This window comes from Uloborus diversus, chromosome 2 (genome assembly GCF_026930045.1).
Source record: "Uloborus diversus isolate 005 chromosome 2, Udiv.v.3.1, whole genome shotgun sequence".
In the NCBI taxonomy this organism is placed as follows: domain Eukaryota; kingdom Metazoa; phylum Arthropoda; class Arachnida; order Araneae; family Uloboridae; genus Uloborus; species Uloborus diversus.
The window spans coordinates 121717372-121737545 of NC_072732.1; the positions used below are offsets into that span (position 1 = coordinate 121717372).

At 31.4% G+C, this 20174-nt stretch overlaps 1 protein-coding gene across 1 annotated transcript in view; it reads right to left on the reverse strand.

The window, feature by feature from the left end:
• Positions 1–15480: 15480 nt before the first annotated feature.
• LOC129216017 (ankyrin repeat and SAM domain-containing protein 3-like) overlaps positions 15481–20174 on the reverse strand; it is a 29732-nt gene continuing 25038 nt past the window's right edge. Inside the window, exon 2 of the mRNA XM_054850153.1 lies at positions 15481–16629. Coding sequence (XP_054706128.1) covers positions 15520–16629 — 1110 coding nt within the window. The 3' untranslated portion in view covers positions 15481–15519. The remainder of the gene's footprint in view (positions 16630–20174) is intronic.

Consider the following 20174-nt stretch of genomic DNA (forward strand, 5'->3'; position numbering starts at 1 on the left):
AAATAATGTAGTTATTTATTGAAGTTAGAATTTCATACAAATTTTGGTACTAATTCTGAGTTAAGCTGCTTTTACACAATTCTGTGACTGACTTGCAAATGTTTTACACAATTTATAACTTTAATAGAAAAGAGCTGTTAATATTCTCATGTTTATTTATGGTTCAAATGTAACTTATTCTTTAAATTACAGAAAAAAAATTAAATTCAGTATAATTTCTTCATAGTTTTTTTTTTTTTTTTTTTAAGTTTGAAGTTTCCATTTTTATCATTTTAGATTTATCATCTGCTATATCAAAATTCATTTTTCCTTTCTTTGTTTGAAGTTTCCATTTTTATCATTTTAGATTTATCATTTTAGATTTATCATCTGCTATATCAAAATTCATTTTTCCTTTCTTTGTTTACCATTCATTGAGATTTTATTTGCAAATTTTATTGTTTTTGCTCTAGAAACATTGTTAAATGTCAATTTTTATTTTTGCATAACTGCTGTTAAACTAATAGCTATATGACAATTTTTTTCTTTAAAATATTTCTTACTGTAATTTTTAATGCAGTAAAATTTTCATTTTAAGAATGTTTTACAAGTTTATTTATCGATTAATTTTTAATCTTAAATAAGTAAGGACCTTTTTTTGTTTCCATTTTATTTACTTCTTAAAATTTTCTGTTTAATGTACATCTCTTAAGTTGTGAATTAAATAATAATAATAAAAAATAAAAAGAAACCTCTAAAACAGGAACAATTTAATTTAGATACATTGATCACTTTCATCATTTGAATTAAAGCTTTATGCATACCTGTGGTTTCATTTCAAAACCATAATAACAATGTGATACATTTTTTTGTTATCAAATTATCTTCCTAAAATGAAGATTTAACTCTTTCTTCAAAGAATCCAGTTTAACGTTTATTTTATTCAGTGATCAACTTCGTTCCCCAATTTTATGTTGACTATTTTTCTCACTAAAACCTTAGATGTTAAATGTGACTAAGCAGTAGGGTGGTTCAAAAATACATGCAAAAAATTTTTCTCCTAGATACCTAGATCCTATTTCAACTGTAAGAGGGTGCTCAACCCCCTCCCCCAATCTTCATCAGTATGGGGAGGGGGGTAAAAAATGCATTGAATTGAAAAAACAATGTTACTTTTTATAATGTACATGAGTCATATGCATATACATTGCAATAAAATAATCATTTACAAAAAAAAAAAGTTGGAGAAATAAAATGTTTCTAAATTTGTGACATTTTCTATGCTGCAACCAATGTTAAATTTTGGTTTTACTAATCACCGTCTTAAAATTTTAGTAAGAAGCTAAAACTTTTGCAGCGTAATACTATTAGTAAGTCAAAAAAAAGGGGGGGGGGGAGTGTCTTGGACTCTAACTGAAAAAAAAAAATTGAACCACCCTACTAAGCAGTGCTTTCATAAACATGTACATGATAATACAAAAAACTGTCTTCAGTTCTTGTGATATTGTTTGATGGTGAACTTGAAAAATTATTATGAATTGTCAACACGATAAAAGGACAAAATTCGCAGAATTAGCATTAAAAAATTGTATCAATCCAGTTTACTCACATTACACTCATAAATCCCTAGTAAATTTTAGTGTAAAGATGTAATTATATAATCTTTGTAATTCTATGGAATGCTACAAACAATTATTTCTTTTCTATCTAGTTTTTCATAGCTAGATATGTCAATATAAATTAAAATATGTTTGTAGGCGATTACAGTTCTGATTTTAGTCCTTAATTAGTCAGAGAGAGAGGGAAATTATAATCAATCAGATTTATTTTATTTTTGTTGCAATATATTTTTCAAAAACTATTCTGAATTATCCTGTGTAAATTATTATGTAGTCTTCATACTAAATACATCTTTCTTATGCACTTCATTTGCAATAAATAGAATAGAAATGCTTGTTAAATCTTCTGTCCCTCAAATAAGCCATGCAAACTTTTGTTTGCATGTTGTAGAGCTTACATTGTAAGAACAGTCTTGGAGATTATTTTCATGTGTTTTACTTTTTTAGAGTATTTCTAAATTATCTACTGGGAATGTTCAAAATTCGTAAATATTTTCTCAACACATCGTTTCTGATTAGTTTTCTTTCTCTTTAAACATTCACAGAAAGTAAAATGGTTAGAAATTGTTGTGAATCATTGGTAACATATGTATATTTTTAATTCTTATGATACATAGTGTGCAATTGATTCTTATACTTAAAGGTTTCCACTAATTTCAATCCATCTTAAGTATATGTTCTGTCATGTCCTTTAAGAGCTAATATCAACAAAGATTGAAGTTCTTCCCATGTTGTGCATTTTTCTTTCTGTGATTTTGTTTTATTAGTCCAGCAATAAAAAATCTGGAATATCATTAACTAGTATGTTGTGGCCATCACGAAACTTTCTTCTATATTTTTCTTTTTTTTCTGATCCTTCCCCATGCTTGACGAGGAAGCAATATTCCCAACAAAAACAAAATTACACATGCAAAAACTGAAAGTTATTTTAAAAGCCTTGCTTGAATTAATTACAAATATTTTATTTGTTAACAAACATAAGATGGCAACAGTTAAAAATTTTAAATCATTGAGATAATATTTCCGATCATTTCCATACAATTAAAATCACGAGAAATACGCAGACGACAATCTATTACGATTTATCTTTCTTATTGTTGCATTAATAAAACTATTTTTATTCGCAAAAAAAAAAAAAAAAAAAAAAAAAAAAAACCTCTTGGAGCAACTGGCGTAAAAATTGAACCTAAGCCTGTTTACATATGGATTCACATATATTCCAAATTTCAACCAGAACGTAGCATTACTTCTTGAGATAGGGCACTCACAATGGAAAAAAAGAACGGGCCGATTGCGCTACCCCCCCTTTTTAGCTGTTGACACCAAAATAAAATCAGCACTTATACCCACTAAAGGCTACATGCTGATAAATTTTTCTTTCATTCCGTTCATTATTTCTTGAGATACAGCAGTCACAATTGACGACAAAAAACGTTCTATAGCTCAACCCCCGTTTGAGTTATTGACACCAAAATTGAATCAGCACCTGTTCCTGTTAATACCAACATATGGACCAAATTTTGTTTGATTCCGCCAGTTACTTCCTGAGGAATAGCAAGCACGCGTAACTCGAAAAACGTCCCATTGCTCCACCCCCCTTGGAGGAATTCGCGCCAAAACCCAATGGGCACAAGTTCACATAGGGGCACATATGTGTACCAAATTTCGTTCGATTTCATGCGGTAGTTTTTGCTGTAGAGCGGCCACAAAAAACTGGTCACACACAGAAGTGACACACACACATACACACACACAGACAGACAGACATTTTCCAAAAATAGTCGAAATGGACTCAGCACACCTCAAAACGTTCGAATCCTTCGAAATTCGAAAATTTGCACGAATCCAATACTTTCTTCTATATATTAGATATAGAAGAAAGTAAAAATGGGATTTTTTTATTTTATAATGCATTTGGTTTCAAAACTCCTGCCATGCTAAACTGTCTTTTCCTTGATAATAATTATTTTACTTTGTCATTTTGAAGTGCATATTTTAATACTTCAAATAGTTTTAATCTATCTTTTTTTTAGTAACAAAACATAAAAATGCATGCCTTTAAAAAAATTTACTCACATTATTTTAGCCAAGTAAATAAATAAATAAAATATGGAGTAACTTCTAAATTAAGTATTTCAAAAAAAAAATAGAATATTATGTAAATATTCTTTTGTCAACATTCATGCTTCACCATTATGCTCATGAATGCAATTATGATTGAGATATTCTGATTACCATGTATTCAAAAGTTTTATTAAGAAACCCTCCAGTTTATATTTAGTAAGGGAAAACGTTCTTAATCTGAAAATTTCTCCATTGACACAATGTTTAAATTTCTTACTTAATTTACTGATTTCTCCCCACCAGGCAATCAACATTAATTTAGTATTACAAACGTTTTTCTTAAACAAATTTGACTAAAGCAGATTAGATATTCAGCTCTTTGAAAAAATCTTAGACATGGTGCATAAAATCGACCAATCAACGTAATTCAAAACAGCTAGCAGAGATGGATGAAGATCTGTCCATGTGTACTCCAGCCCATTTTAATAAAAAAATTATCAGTATTCCATTTTATATTTATTCAGTTTATTTTCAAAATTTTATTTTTGCAATAGACAGCTTATATTTGTTTAACCAAGCCTGGCAGTATGCTGTTGAAATAACTTCAACCTCTTTCATATTTCAAATAGTTTTACCACTTGCTCTAAGTAATAAAACAGCTTTTTGTTACATCACAATATTTAGTTGGTTGGTTTTATTGGATTTTTTGGGGCAAGAGCCTTAAAAGCCCCTCCTGCGCCAAACGACACAATATTTAGTGTTACATAGAGATAATTAGTTTATTTTGCATTTAGTATTTAAAAAAGTCTCTTGTGAATCTTTAATATTGCCAATGGGAACATTTCTTTTCCAAACATTGCCTTTTGCAGCACAGAATCTTTGTTTTTATTTTGATTTTGATGAATTTCATCATTTTCCTTTGTAACACACTTTATATTAAATTTGTGTTGCATTTAAAAATGCTTTTATTTCACACCAAAATATCTTCTATTATCTGTACCACTAGTTTAATATATTTATTTTATAATCTTCAATTGTATCCGTTAAAAAATCCTCATGGGCCAAATTTTGAATTAAAATTACCTAGAAATTTTTGACTTGGAAAATGTAAACTTCTGTGAGTAACAGAAATAAATTTGAATATGTCGTAATCACAAGCATGACATTTAAATTAAATTCTTAGCCTTTTTTTTTTCATAAGTGTTACAGAACTTGTTTTAAGACTCTCACATACAATTTTATTTCCCCAAAATTTCTGTAACTAACAAGCGCCATCCTCATATAAATAATAGCTGATGATCGAGTAACCCACGTGTTTCAACAAAACTCGCGCCACGGCATGTTGATTTGATAATGTGTTTTGGTAATGTTTAACAGCATGGAAAGGCTTTATCTTGACAAGGCTGAACTCGATCCAGTAACTTAACTGTTTTACTGGTAAGAATCATTTCAGGGGAATGAAGAAACGAAAAAATGGTCAACAATGAACGCTACCTGCTGGAGTTTAGGGTTAATCCACTGGAGTTAGGGTTTCAATTTCAACTATCAAAATAACACTAAACAGGCAATGACTTCATTCAAATGTAGATGCAATTTTCACACAGCGTACCTTGACGGGCGACTTTCTAGTCTAAAATAATTTCCTACTTAATCTTCATTAAATACGTTAGTTTAAAATTAAGTTGCTTTGAAACCTGCATTATTAAGTATTTAAAAATGACATGTATGAATCAAAGATGTATAACCAAGTTTTTTTCCAGTATGATATGAATAGAAATGAATTTATATCATTTTTTTCATCGTATTTGGATATTTTTTTAAATTATTTGCTTTTTCTTTTCTCCCTTACTGTATTTTGAAAGCCATTTTGTTTTGCAATGTGGCATTTCTTTTGCTGAAGAAGCAATGTACATTTTTTGTTACATTTACTTAAATTCAACTTGGAGAAATATTACTTATTCATAACAATCATTGAAATCTTTTGTTGACACAAGAAGGAGCTTAGTTTCTCTCCTATTTTACAGAAATAAAATTAAGTGTTTCAAATTCGTATGGTTGTAATAAACGTGTAAAAAATATCAGAACTATCACAATGGAATATTCAATGCATTCATGATGTTTAATAATCCCGCAGAAGCAAGAAATTGAAACGTTTCTTTCTGGGTTTTAGAATAGTTGCATAATTTGTTTTTTCATTCTTCATATTCAATTGATGTATATTTTTCAGGGTCCTTTTTAGAATTATTTTGTTTATAGTTTGATTTTGTGTGCATAAATGTTTGTTTTGAATTTGGGAAACAAATAATGTGTGAATGGTTGACTTATTGTTATTGTGTTTTTCATTATTGAAGAATACTATTTGGCATGATACTTGGTGATTATACATATAAGTATTTGATATTTCTTTGCCAAAGCATTTTACATGCTGTAGTTTTAAATTGTTGGAATATTTTAGTTATAAAATTATATTTGTTACTTATTATTGCCATTTCTATTGCATTTAAATAGAAATATAGTTTGAATTTATGAATCATGCTGTGTCTTTTACTACCTATTTATTGAAGTCTTTGAAGATGTATATTTTTTTGCTCATTCACTATTTCTTTCTTTTTTTTCTTTTTTGCATTGAATACGAATTGTAGAATTTTAACATATAATTATTTTGCTTACTATCAACTCTTTTACAGTAGAATTTGTTACTAAGAAAAGAGCTTAAAAAATGTTTTTATTTTGATTTATGATTTTCAGCAATTTTCAATTTTAAAACTGCAAATGGGTTAATTAAGCGTATTTTGTATTTTAATGACTTTATAAAATATTTAAAGTTCTTAACAATGAATAATAATTTTTAAGAGTTTTTAAATCATGCCAGATCTTTTTTTCCCCTTTACTAAAAAATCTTTGTTGTTTTATATTTGACAGTGTTTCATATGCCTAATTATTTTTCTTTCAAATCAAACTTTACAATAAATGCAAAAGATTAAAGTCAATGAAAAAAAATGAACAAAATATTTATTAAAGTAAGTAATTTTGTGATATATTTAAATGCTATCTAATTATGAAAGACTTTTTATTTTTTAAGCTTAGTTTTTAATTTGCTGATTTTTTGACCTTAGGAAGGAAATTTTTGAGCTTCATAGTGTTTTACTTCTAGCATTTTTTTCATTTTAAATATCTTTTCTTTTTCTCTGTAAAAGTTCAAAATTAGATCAAAACTAAATGCTTTTGACTTTTTAATCATGATTTAGTGATTTAAATTATCAGCATTCAAATGTGATTTTCATTTGAAGTTTCCTAATATAAATTATTGTTTTTAGTCTTTTATTAGTATTCCTGTAATTTGCTCAGTATTAAAAGTTTACATTTTACAATTTTAAATGAATCAAAATACCAATGTTTTGAGGCACAAAAATTGCAAATTACTGCAGACATGTGTTTTGGCATTACAAGGAACGCTTTATTCAATGCAAAGAAGTGTGAGCTTCTGGATGAAAGTTCGTCCGAGGAAAGATAACCTGCACTTCTCGGTTCTTTTATTAATCTTTCCTCGGATGAATTTTAATTCAGAAGCTCACACTTCTTTGCCTTGAAAAAGGTGTTCCTTGTAACACCAAAACACGTGTCTTCTGCAGTAATTTGCAATTTTTGTGCTTCAAAACGTTGGTTAATTAATTCATTTAATTTTCAGTACAAAGGTATTTATTCTTTATTTACAATTTTATTTATTTGGACTGAATTTAATCATAAATTTAATCTTTCAAAGAATAATAATTGTTCTAAAGATGTATTCATTTCATCCAACATTCGTTTAAAATCAAAGGCATAACTTAATATTATTTCACTCCTTTCTACCAATTTAAATAATATGTTTATGTGGTGGAACTTTATGTTGGGGGAGTTTTATATTAATATTTGAGTTCCAGTTACAAAATTGAAATTTTCACTTATTCAAAATATTGTTTAAATAACATACACAATTTTGAAGCAAAATTGTTTATAGCATATGTAATGAATATTTAAGAAAATTCTTGGTATTATAAACATGCTGCAATAAAATAGAATTTTACAAGTGATGTTGTTGATAGTTATTTTGTCTTTAATTTTAGTTTAACCCTTCAAAGAGTCGTGTGTGTGTTCTCTCAACTAACCGAGTTGAGCTATCGCTATAGCCGAGGGTTCGCTACATCCGATTTTTCACGATATTTCTATTAGTACAGTAAACTCCCGATCATCCGCGGAACTGGGTGACACAAGTTGTTTTCCCGATTGTTTGTATTTTTCCCGATTGTTGTTCCCTTTTATAAGTCAAGAACTGATAAAGATCAAGTAATGAAACTTGAAGCATATTTTTTTTTCAAATAGTTTAATTTTACAAGCAAATTTGAAAAAAAAAAAAAAAGTTTACTGCAAAAAATGTGATTAAAATAAAAAAAGGATCTTCGAATTTTTCGGAATTGATCTTCAATTGCTTTCTATTTTTTATTGAATTAATATTTTTTAAATCGCCGAATAAAAATTAAAGATTAGATATCCGTGCATAATTTTTTTGAAAACTGACGACGAAGATTTTGAATTTTAGCGATTTAATTTTTTTTTAATGCAACCCAATTTTTATTTTAAACATAAATAAAATTTAAATATATTTTTTAACATTTATGCTATGACAGGAAATATCCAACGTTGTTTAGCACAAATAATCAGATTACAGAATACACGTGTTTAGGGATTTTAAGAAACCCATTTTTCAATTAAAGGTGTGAGGTTCTAGATGTAAAGACACCCAGTAAAATCTCGGCGCAAAGGTATTTATTTATTACTTAATTTATGTTATTATTTTGCTTATTAAATAGATGGTGAATCAGTGCAAAAAATTTCAAAACTAAACTGTTTAATAAATTTTTTAACCCCCGGCACACAAAGGAAAAGAATTATAAGTTTGACGTGTCTGTGTATCTGTTTATCTGTTTGTGGCACTTTAGCGCCTAAACGAATGTACCGATTTCGAAATTTAAAAAAATGTTCGAAAAGAGACTTGATTTAGAGTGTTCTTAGCTAGGTTGCGTCTTTGAGTGACATTGATTAACGAAGATATTAATTAAAAACCTCTAAAAGGTAGTTTGCGATTTTTATAGTGAAAACATATTTAAAAAAATTGTACCAAAATGAAGAGTTTTTTTTTCTGCGGGGGGGGGGGGGGCAGGGGTCTCATAGAATGTGTTTGGAACTTCCATGTTGTATAGAATTCGAATTATAACGCGTTTTTAAAGCAGATTTTAAAAAAGGCCAATCCCTTATTCGCGCGATTGGTAACCGAATTACATTGTTGACCGACAAGGAAATTGAAAGCAATGATTTAAAATTTTGATCTGCTGCCAGTTTCTATTTGCCAACAAATACAATTCTTGTAATTGATTTTTAATAGTACAAGGCTTTTAAAAGGATTTTCAATTTTCCCTCTTAATTCTACATTTGCGACTCAGTCGGGGATATTTTTAATTTTAGTTATTTTTAAAGTGTCCCGCACCTATTAAGAATATCTTGAATGGAGGTTGCAGGTATTGGTCAAAAATGAGTAAAACAGACGCACACAGTGTCATTTCATGGAGTAACGTGTTTGTTCTCAAAAGTGAAAATTTGTTTTACATAAGTTTAATCGTTCGAGTTTAACAAATCACATTAAATTTAAGTTGTGTTTGTGACTAGTTAAAGAGACTTTTACCCGATTGCGTATGGACCTGACTAAAACATTTTGCGACTTAGCTCAGAATATTGATACCATTATACGTATATTATCGGAACAATAATCGAACAAGTTAGTTCCATTCTGCTTACTTGGTTCGTTTTTCAAATCTGGTTCACTTATTGGTCTCAAAATAAGTATACAGGGTGAGTCTAAACTTTTGGGCAAAACTTCAAGGTGTACTAGAAGGAGGATAAGAAGCAAAGAACACACATACACATGTGGTCGTTGACACACTACATGCGCACAAAACCAGAAACTAATAGATGCAAAACAGTTCACAAATTTACTACGCAAAGTCGATTTTTCACAACATGTTTAAAGGTTTAAAGCGGTAGTTAATATTTGCAGCCTGCTGTTGACATACTTTTATTGATCGCTCCGCCTTTGTTGCGACTAGTGTAGCTACTATAGGCCGTCATTTTTGACAACTACTCGAAACTTTTCTTCAAAACTAAAATTTTGTGTAAAATCGTCTTTGAGTAGTAAATTTGTTACTTGTTTTGCATCCGTTAGCTTCTGGCTTTGTGTGCATGTAGTGCATCAGCATTGTGTTTGCGACCATATGTTCCCGGACGATTCTTGTTACTTATCGTCCCATTTAACACCTCTTAAAGATTTGCCCAAAATTTTAGAAACATTCTGCATATGAGATACCGATGAGCAAAATTTGACCGAGTAATAGGTTTGTACTTGAGTGAATCATAAGTTTTGCAGTAAATTATCTATTTCTTAAACAACGCATTGTTAACTTTAGAGACCTACACTGTAACAAATTTCGGAAACGTTTCTAGATATATCGGAAACGTTTCCGAAATAGTAGGAATCCTTCATCTAATAGCGAACTCCTCAATATTCAGAAAGCTTTTGGTTATTTCAAGAAATCTAGAAGCGGAAGTGATGACGCAACGCTTCGAAACCTATTTCATCCTTCCAACACAGGCGCCAATGAGTCAGAAATAACGAGAACTTCTTTTTTTCTTATCTATGGTTGCTGCAGTCAGCAACTGTTTAGCATTGGAATGCTTGTTATTTCATGTCTAGAGAGTAGTAAAATGTGTCGAAACTAATTTTACGCCTTTGCATTTTGGACTGCCCTTGATTTTTTAGACGATGTACGCAGCTATTAAGTTAGTTAATAACCATTTGCTTCTTTACAATTTCCAATGCAACCATAATTAGATATATATTGTGTGTTCAAGCGTGAATAGTTTCAACACCCGTGTTTATACTTAATGAAACGAAACCCTTTGGATTACTTATTCAGTTGTAATGGAGGTACTTAGATTTTCTTCCGCTCATGTTCACTTGTAAGTATTAATGAATATTTTAAAACATGTTGTTATATACATTTATATTTTTGTTGATTTGCATTTGATGAGGCTCCAATTGTAACTGTTTTTGGGTTTATCGAATTAATTTAAAGTTATCCTACATACCTATGTGCGCGGTGTACTATTTGTTGTAACCAACTGAAACTGATTAATTACGCAAAAGAAATAAGATTTATATTTGAGAAGCAATCACAGAAAAGTTATTTCGAAATACTTGGATGTACATACATTTTGGTTCAAAAAGAAAAAAAAATCAATTGTTTAATTCATTAGAAATATGGTAATGCAAATATTTTCTAGTATTGTAATATGCTTCACAAAAAATGTGCCGGTATAATTTATCTTTTTTTATTATAATTAATTCATTCATTTAAAAATATTTATACCATTAGAAAATGACCATGTTATCTATTAGTAAGAACATAGTTATGAAATTAATTCATCTGCTTATTCATTTTGTTAAATGTGGTTAACAATAAAAAAAATTCCTTGACATTAGTTCCGAAAATAACATTTCCTTCGTGGATATACTAGTTTAATGTAGGACAGTCAGGAGGAATGAGTCAGTGGCAAAAATGGAACAGCTGCATTTACATGCCGAAATAAAAAGTAATATTATTTCATGTCATCGTTTTAAAAGTGATCATTTTTTAAATACTATGTTATTAATATGCAATACACATATGGTGAGAAGACGAGGGGCGTTCACCACGCAGACTGTGCCATTGACATTTTCAAGGGGTTGCTTTTTTTAAGGGGGGGGGGGGCGCTTTATATCATTTTCTGGGTGCACCATCACTCTTATGGTGTGGGGGGGGGGACTCTCGTATATATGAAATGGAATAATCATGTAATAGAGTTCAGTGTTTTAATAAATAAAATATATAATGCATTTTGCGCACACTCTAAAAATAAAATCAGTAACCTATTTTGATTAAGTATCTATATTTGTGATAAACTGGAAAAGGGCAAGAACAGAGGAATAAACCCGAATGGTTCCAGCAGGGGGACTTTGGTGTCATATTTAAATTCATCAATTTCTCTGTTGGTACTTTTCGGTACACTTTGTTCGTCAAAGAAATTGACTTGACGTGAACGAATTTCGGAACGCAAAGTGTAGGTAAGTTCTGTCAAATTTTATCCGAAAATAAAAGCTATCAAGTTTGATACAAGATATGTTTTTAAGTTCTGCATTAAAAATACAATATATTGATAATTTTGTCTTGAAAATATTGAGAGAAAATCTGAAGTTTAATATTGTTTAACAAACAATCCCACTTTTGAGAAAGTACTCCCCTTCCCTCCCCTGACGATTTTGTGATTATGAATGAAACTACTATATTATTTCATAAATTTTCAAAAATTTATAACTGTGCATATGTTATGCTGTTAACCATGCTATTTGTCATTAGAAATTCAGAAAAAAAAAAAAAAAATCCACGAATGATTCTAAAATTGCTTGTTTCATTGCTCTTAGATATGAAAGAATTGAAACTGATATGGCATGCAATACTGTAGTAAAGAATTATTTTTTAGAAAAAATCACGGAAAAAGGATTCCGAAATTCTCAGAAACGTTTTTGAAAATTGTTTGGAGAATTCCGAAATACACGGAAACGTTTTCGAAACTTTCATGAACCACAGCTGCACAGAATACTCAGAAACATTTCTGGAAATTACGGAAAGAGTATTCCGAAATACTCAGAAACGTTTCTGAAAATTACAAAAAGAGGATTCCAAAATACTCAGAAACATTTCTGGAAATTATAGAAAGAAGATTCTGAAATACTCAGACACGTTTCTGGACATTACAGAAAGATGATTCCGAAATACTCAGACACGTTTCCGGACATTACAGAAAGAGAATTCCGAAATACTCAGAAACGTTTTTGAAAATTTCATGAACCGCAGCTGCACGATATACTCAGAAACGTTTCCGAATTTTTTTTACAGTGTAGCATTCGAAGTACAGGTCATCTTTTAGTTAGTTCTTCGATATTATTGCCATACTTTCTTTTTATTATAATTACTAGAAAATCGCCCGTCATGGTATGACGGGTGAAAATTGTTTCTACATTTGAACGAAGCAATTACCTGTTTGGTGATATTTTAATAACTGAAATTTTAACCCTAACACCAGTGAATTAACCCTGAACTCCAGTAGATAGCATTAATTGTTTTGGTTTCTCCGTTTCCCTAAAATGGATGTCTTACCATAATCATAACAATTATAATACTTAATGTTATAATAACTATCTTTTTGCAGTGATGTGGTCATCTTTAGTAGATTATATAAGGCAGTGATAAGAAAAGGGATATAAGTGGTCATTTTCGTTTTGTGGAAAGCGCGTTTAAAGTTCCGGTTCCAGTTAGACTTTCTTAGAAAAGTTTTTCTAAATCATGCTATGTAGCAGCACCTACTAAGGGGCCGTGGTGGCCTGATCGATAAGTCATTTGACTTGTGACCGGAGAGTCGCAGGTTCGATCCTAGCCGGGTCAAAGATCCACCGTCTTCCTTAATGGCAACTGGGGGACGTTAAATGTGCTCGTGGTCACAAAGTTCTCTAAGTGAAACGATGCCTGGGGGTGCTGGAACCGGGATTGCTCGGTTTCTGGTCTGGATCAAAAAATCAGAGCCGTCTTCAGGGTCCCATCAAACTGGTTAAACTACAAATTGTGGTAGGTACGGGGGGTTCCTGGAGTGAAAAGCACCTACTAGGGCTACTAGTTCTTTCTGTTGCCCCAAAACAAAAGAGAGGTTCACTTATCATTTGTACTGGTTTTATTGCCATTTTTTAAATTGCCTCGGCTGCGTTATAGACTAACTCTAACTCATAAAGCAAAACTTTATATTAAAACTCTTAATTAATTTTCTTTGACTAATTCTTTTTATCACGTCCACTTCACATATCTCGTGCCAAAACTCAATAATATTGTGTGATTAGCAAGCCTAAATGCCGGCTTTTTTATTGATTATATCTTCTACAGTTCGCGCACACGTTTACAGTACGTAACGAAAATTCATTGCAAAACTTTCTTCTCACTATAATACATAGTGGAAGCTGCTGTACTCACGGACGGTTGTACCTACGGACGTTGGTCGGGAAATTCCGGGTATCGTCGAGAGGGATCCTAATTGGGGTTCAACGTGTGTGTCACAGCCCTCTCCAATACTCCAGAAAGTTTCAACCCCATCAAACGAACATTTTAGGTTTTATCAGATTTTTTTCGGTTTTAGTAGGATTTAAGTAAAAAATAACATGAGCAATTTTTTTTTCGTCCGTCGTGTATTGTATTATTCATTTTTGTTGTAGGTATCATGATTCCCTATATTTTGAAGGTTTTGTTTCTGATTTTTAATGTTGTAAAACTGTGGTCCTGTCGATGTGACTGCCTTGCAAAACCAAAATGGCATACTTTTGTACCCAAGGACACACAACCATGTGTACCCACGGACAGCAATTTTTAGTCTCCTTGGGTCACACTTGAGTCTTCTTACGATGTGAAGTACCTCAAAATGGTGCCTAGTCATCAACGTTCGAAATTTGTTTTAAACAATAATGATGAATTTGAAGTAGGGATTGAAGATAAAGTGTTGAAGTAACCCCACCTGTTGCAGGATCTTCAGACAGTTAATCTCACCTGTTTTTATTTAAAGTCGACTTTTCTAAATTTTTGTTGATTTAATCTAAACTGAGTTTTTTTGTGATGGGTGAATTTTAGTTAAAGGTTTCAATTTGCATATAAATTGAAGTTATTATGTAAGTACATAGAGAGTCATACTATCATAAATCTAGTTTTTTTTTTTTTTGTTTTGTTTTGTTTTGTTTAAAAACATATTAATTATTCATAACATCATTAACTCTCTTAAGATTAATAACTTTTTTAAAGAGTTCACTGATGTTAATAATTAAGGAAAATTAAAAAAAAAAAGGGAAAAACTTCGATCAATTTTCGAAGTTTAATATCTGGTGCATATTTTATTTAAGGTTATTTTCAATGGATGTTTGAAGTATTTCAACATAAAATAGCTTATGAAAATGTATTGAGTATAATTGAGTTCCTCAGACCTAGTCATATATACCTAGTTATATATTATACCTTTTGTCGGATGTCTTTTCATCCATAAGCTCATTATTTTTTGCATTGAAAAAAGCGTTCCCTGTAACGCCGAAACACGTGTCTGTTGTAATTTACAAATTTGTGCTTCTTCTAACGTTGTTTTGTCTTACTTTTCTGTTCAGCACAAAGGTATTTATTTATTTTATCCTAGTTATATATTATTTTTTTATATGTCCATGAGTACAAAGGCACCTGTTCGCGGGGTGAATGGGCTGTTGTACCCACGGACAAAAAAGATGATTTTTTTTAAAAAAAATTTGAGGTTGAAAGCTTTGAGATTTTTTCACCTGACAAAAATTGCCAACTTAGATGTTAAGCTGTAAATTCTGCCAGAAATTTTTTCCGATCGATTATCCATTCCCAGAGATCCCAGAGATCAGCAAAAATTGAAAAGTATATTTTTTCCGTAGGTACAGCAGCTTTCCTTACATATGTATGATCCATGCTAATTTTATATTACTAACTCAGTGATAACACGAAAGTATATAATTTTTTTATTTATGTTTTGGATACATTAGTGAAGCAACTGCCCTATTCTGCAAAATGTTTCACTTTTATGCACACTTGATTTAAATAATTAAAAATTGGGGGAAAAAAATGTTTTGTGAACGTGATAAATAGGTATATAACACTTTGGAAAAACAACAAAAATATTTTATATCTTATGAAAGAGCTACTATATTCTTTTTGAACATTTCTATTTCTCGTGGACTTTGATCGGCTCTGACAGATATATAGGAAGCGCTTGGGAAGCAAAGAGTATCTTGTTTAGAACTGCCACTACGACGTAGAGTGTACCTAACTGGAGGCAACTGACCGTTTTCCTTGTTGCATGGAATGATAGGTAGTAAATTTGCTAAAGCTTCGTTTTTAATTCCATTTGTTATGCGATTTTTGTTTTGTTGGGGTTTAATAGAGGATCCGCATAAAATGTTCTCAGCTTCGCACTCTTTCTTAGCTACATTCACGTCTCTTGATTCGTGCAAATGTATTCTAAGAGCAGACACACTTCGGTTATTCTGTTTCAAAAGGCACTTGCGTTGGAATGTTTTCACGATCAGCGGTTGTCCATTTCCCGCTTCAATTGGCACAAGGGGGTCGAGCTGCTTTTGAGAACTTGTCTTGAGTTGCATTGGGATGGCTGGCCAGTCGTCGATCTTGTCGGAAACTAAGGAATCATCTCCTAAATCGACATCGGTCGAGCTTTCTTTGCTACTGCCACGTGATTCTGTTTTCTGTGGATTTTCGACAGATACTACTTGCGTTGATTTGGTTGTTTGCAACCCGAAAGGGTGAGTATAGTTTGAGATGGGTAAATCGCCTACGCTGCATTCAAGAACGCTCAGGCATGAGTTGGAAGAATCTGAATCTTCACTGTCAATTGTCATTGTCCCAGTCGTTCGTGTTCCTTCACTTTTTAAGGATGATATCTTAATTTTAGCCGAATTGATTAATTTATGCTTTCTTCTACCGTGGATACCTGGAGGTGTGGGCTCGCGATCTAGTTCTTTGGGATCTGGAAATTGTTCGATTGCTGATGGGAAAAACTGGACTTCTCTAGTTAGCAACCTGGCGCAAGATTCGTGTCGATTTTTCACGGCTAAATGAAGAGCCGTAAAACCATCGTTGTTTCTCTTGTGAAGCTGCAAACTTTTGATATCGTTTCTGAAGATGGATATAAACACAGCTACGACTTCATCATGGCCGTGTGATGCAGCGTACATCAGTGCAGTGTTTCCGTTGGCATCCGTTACGCAAGGATTTGTTATAATCTGAAAATGGACAGAAAAAAACATGAAAATATGATCAAAATGAAAGCAAGACAAGGAAAATCACTAAAGAGTTAAAATGAATTTTATTTTTAGTTCAATATATTTAGACTAATTAGAAGTAATCTATCAAGTTGTAATCTATTTCGAAGCACATTTCTTCAACTTCTTTAAGTATTAGGATTAACCAGGAAGTTGCAGCAGAGTGCAGATTCTTGCGGCAAGGACGTAGCCAAGAAATGGGTCCATGGGGTCCAGACCCCTCTCCTTTTTTCTCAGTTGTTGCATCTCGCATCAACAAAATTTTTCCGAAAGATAATGATTTTATAAAACGCTGCATTCTCTCCCCTTAAATATTCCCAGTAATCGGCAATTTTCTCAGCGTTTGAGTCAATTCAGAACACGAGAACCTCGTGCAACAACTGCAGGTTCCCAATTTTCGTCTGCTTTTTGCTGTGTCACCTACTCCGTCCGAAACGGGGAAATGTCCCTTTCGACTTTCAAACCAGCTGGGTCCTGCGACCTTGAAATTCAGCCCCTCTCCCTGGTCCATCAAATTGCCATTGGCAAAGTAAAAACAAGCATTTATTGCCACTTCCGCCGTATCCCACAGTCTCATTGGCGTGGTTTTCTTTATTTCTTTCTCTTTTCGTTTTGGATTTTCGTGGATTTCGTAGACGCATGTTGTACGAAAGACAGCCAGAGTGAGGTGCGTTCCTGGTGAATCAGTAATTGAATTCCGATTCTTTTCTGTTTTAACACGCAGTTTTTATCTACGTTATACTTATAAGAAACATATCTTGAACAAAATTGTATGCAAAAGAAAATTAAGTTTACCCAAACTAGGTAAGTCGCAGTGCTCCCTTTTAAAGTTTTCTTGATAATACGAGCAATTTTACGTGTTAATGTGTTTTTCATTTAAAAACTAATTTTAGATTCTAAGCCAGCAGCGAAAAAAGAAACTCTACACATTTCGTGTGTTTGAGGATGAGAAAAATAATTATTGATTTTTTTTTTTTTTTTTTTTTTTTTTTTTTTTTTGCATTTTAACTCTATATTTTTGGCATGGTTCATTTCAGATTCATTTTATATTTTGATAAAAATTTTATTTGAACTTTTAGATTACTTTTAACATCTCTCTCCTTTCTGAGTAACAAATTACGTAGATTTTTTACTGATGTTTTCCCCCCAATATTTAAGCATGATCATGGAACATATTAAATGCCCAAAAAAAAATTCATGTTTGAAGGTAAAATAAATGAATAAATAAAACTTGAAGTTGATGTAACAAACTTTTTACGGTATCAAAATTTTATAGAAAAATTATATTGAAAATTACTTGAATATTTTACTGTGATCAGTTTATGAATCTACAAGTTCGGACATATTAACGCATGTAATAAGTAATTTATTAGAAATTATTACTTTTAAATCTTACTGAATTGTGATTCTATGATCCCAAAAGAAAAACAGTTAGTTTTTAATTGACGAAAAAAAATCTTATTCGAGTTGTTCCATAAAACATATTTGTATTTGCATCATTGGAATACATTTTCTGATTGTTATTCACTGGCTTTGTACTAAGGAGTTATTTAATTACCATCTATGCATCCATCTTTAGTAAATTGTGAAGGTAGCATTAAATTAACAAAAAACAGGCATGTGCATTTAACTATAAATTACTAGGTGAAAATTACCGCTATTTACTGCGTTACAAGCAAAGAAACAAAAAAGGTGAATACGAGGTAAATGTTTTTGAGCTTTTCTTTTATATATTGCCTTTTTTTTTTAAACACTTATTTTCTTCAAGCTAAAGATATTTACTATTTCTTGCAATAGAATGTTTTGCTAACATCGTATTGAAGAAAAAAAAAAATCATTACCTGCGTCGTAAAATATGATATGTATTGTTGTTAAAATTAACAACATGTTGTTAAAATAAAATTATACAGATGCTTAATTTAATTCATTAGGTATACATTCCATTAATCGGCATGTAAAAGATCCCTTAGGTCGTTTGACTGTGAATACTCTTGACAAAATTAAATTCCTTTTGCAGTTTCGCATCGAAGAGAGCTCAGGTGTCTCCATCTGGTGGAAACTGGGCATCAAATTTTCCTGTGGCATTCACATCCGCGCCTTAATGGTGGCATATGAATGACTGGATGCCATATCGTTGGTTCGCACTTGTTCCGCAAAAGGCTAAAGCCTCTAACACAGCCCCGTTAGAAAGAAAAAAATAATGATAAAAAACGGCAATACGCCTTTTCCGATATTTAAAATTTTTTCGAACAGCTTTCACCCTTTGAGGAATAGCGACTTCACTTGAGAACACCATTTATTTCTTGCTTCTCTTTTTTTCCAGCTAACTGAAATCACTGTGTCAGTTGGCTGAAGAAAGAAAAAATATATATATAAAAAATGGTTGCAACAAAGGAAGCCTCCGTCCCCCAAAGAGTTAATAGTTTGTTCAAGCTTTTAATTGATGATTAGGAATGATAATTAGAAAACGGATAAGATTGGAAATATCATTCTATTTCGTGGCATCAAATGAATATTATAAATGTAAATAAATAAAAACTAATTCAAGCTTTTTAAATGAAACCTTGTTAATATTTTCGTTGAGAGAGTTGTGGGATTTTGCCTGAAAGTCCGATTTGAACCCTGTTCAAATCGGACAGGGTTACGTTATGTAACATTCATATAGTTATACATTCGACTCCATAGATATAGATTTATTTATCCTCATATAAATAATGCCGATGATTGAGTAACCCGCGTGTTTCAACAATGAATTCGCACCATGGCATGATATGTAATTCGATAATATGTTTTGGTAATGTTTAACATGCAAGGAAAGGCTTTATTGTGACAAGGCTGAACTCGATCCGGTAACTTGAACATTTTTACTGGTAAGACTGTGTCATATCAGAGGAATGAAGAAACGAAAACAATGAACGCTATCTATTGGAGTTTAGGGTTAATCCACTGGTGTTAGAGTTAAAATTTCAACTATCAAAATATCACCAAACAGGCAATTGCTTCGTTCAAATGAGGAAGAGTTGAAGCAATTTTCACCCGTCATGCCTTGACGGGTGACTTTCTAGTTTTCAAATAAAATGGCATAAGTACATATGTACATATTTTGTTGAAATATATTACAAAGCTTTAATATTCTAGTAAATTATCGCATGCATTTTCCAAGTAATTTCTAGAACAGTTTTCGTTTTCCGTTTTTCTTTTCTTGTGCCCTTTTTATCAATAGAAAATATATCACTTATTTTCAGGAGGACAGAGGTTCACCCATATTTGGAAACTTTGTATGTGATTACCACTTAATATATGCTTTTTGTTAACTAATTTTAACTAATGACTCTATAAATTTCAATTATTTAATTAATTTTAGTTAATTATCATATTTTAATGATCAGTTTTAATTGGATTTATCTTAGTCTTGTGTAATTATCAGCTACTAATTCTGCTTTAGCATGCCTCCTCTTTTGAAGTTCGTGCAACTTTGGACCCCCCCCCCCCTTTAACAAAGTTCT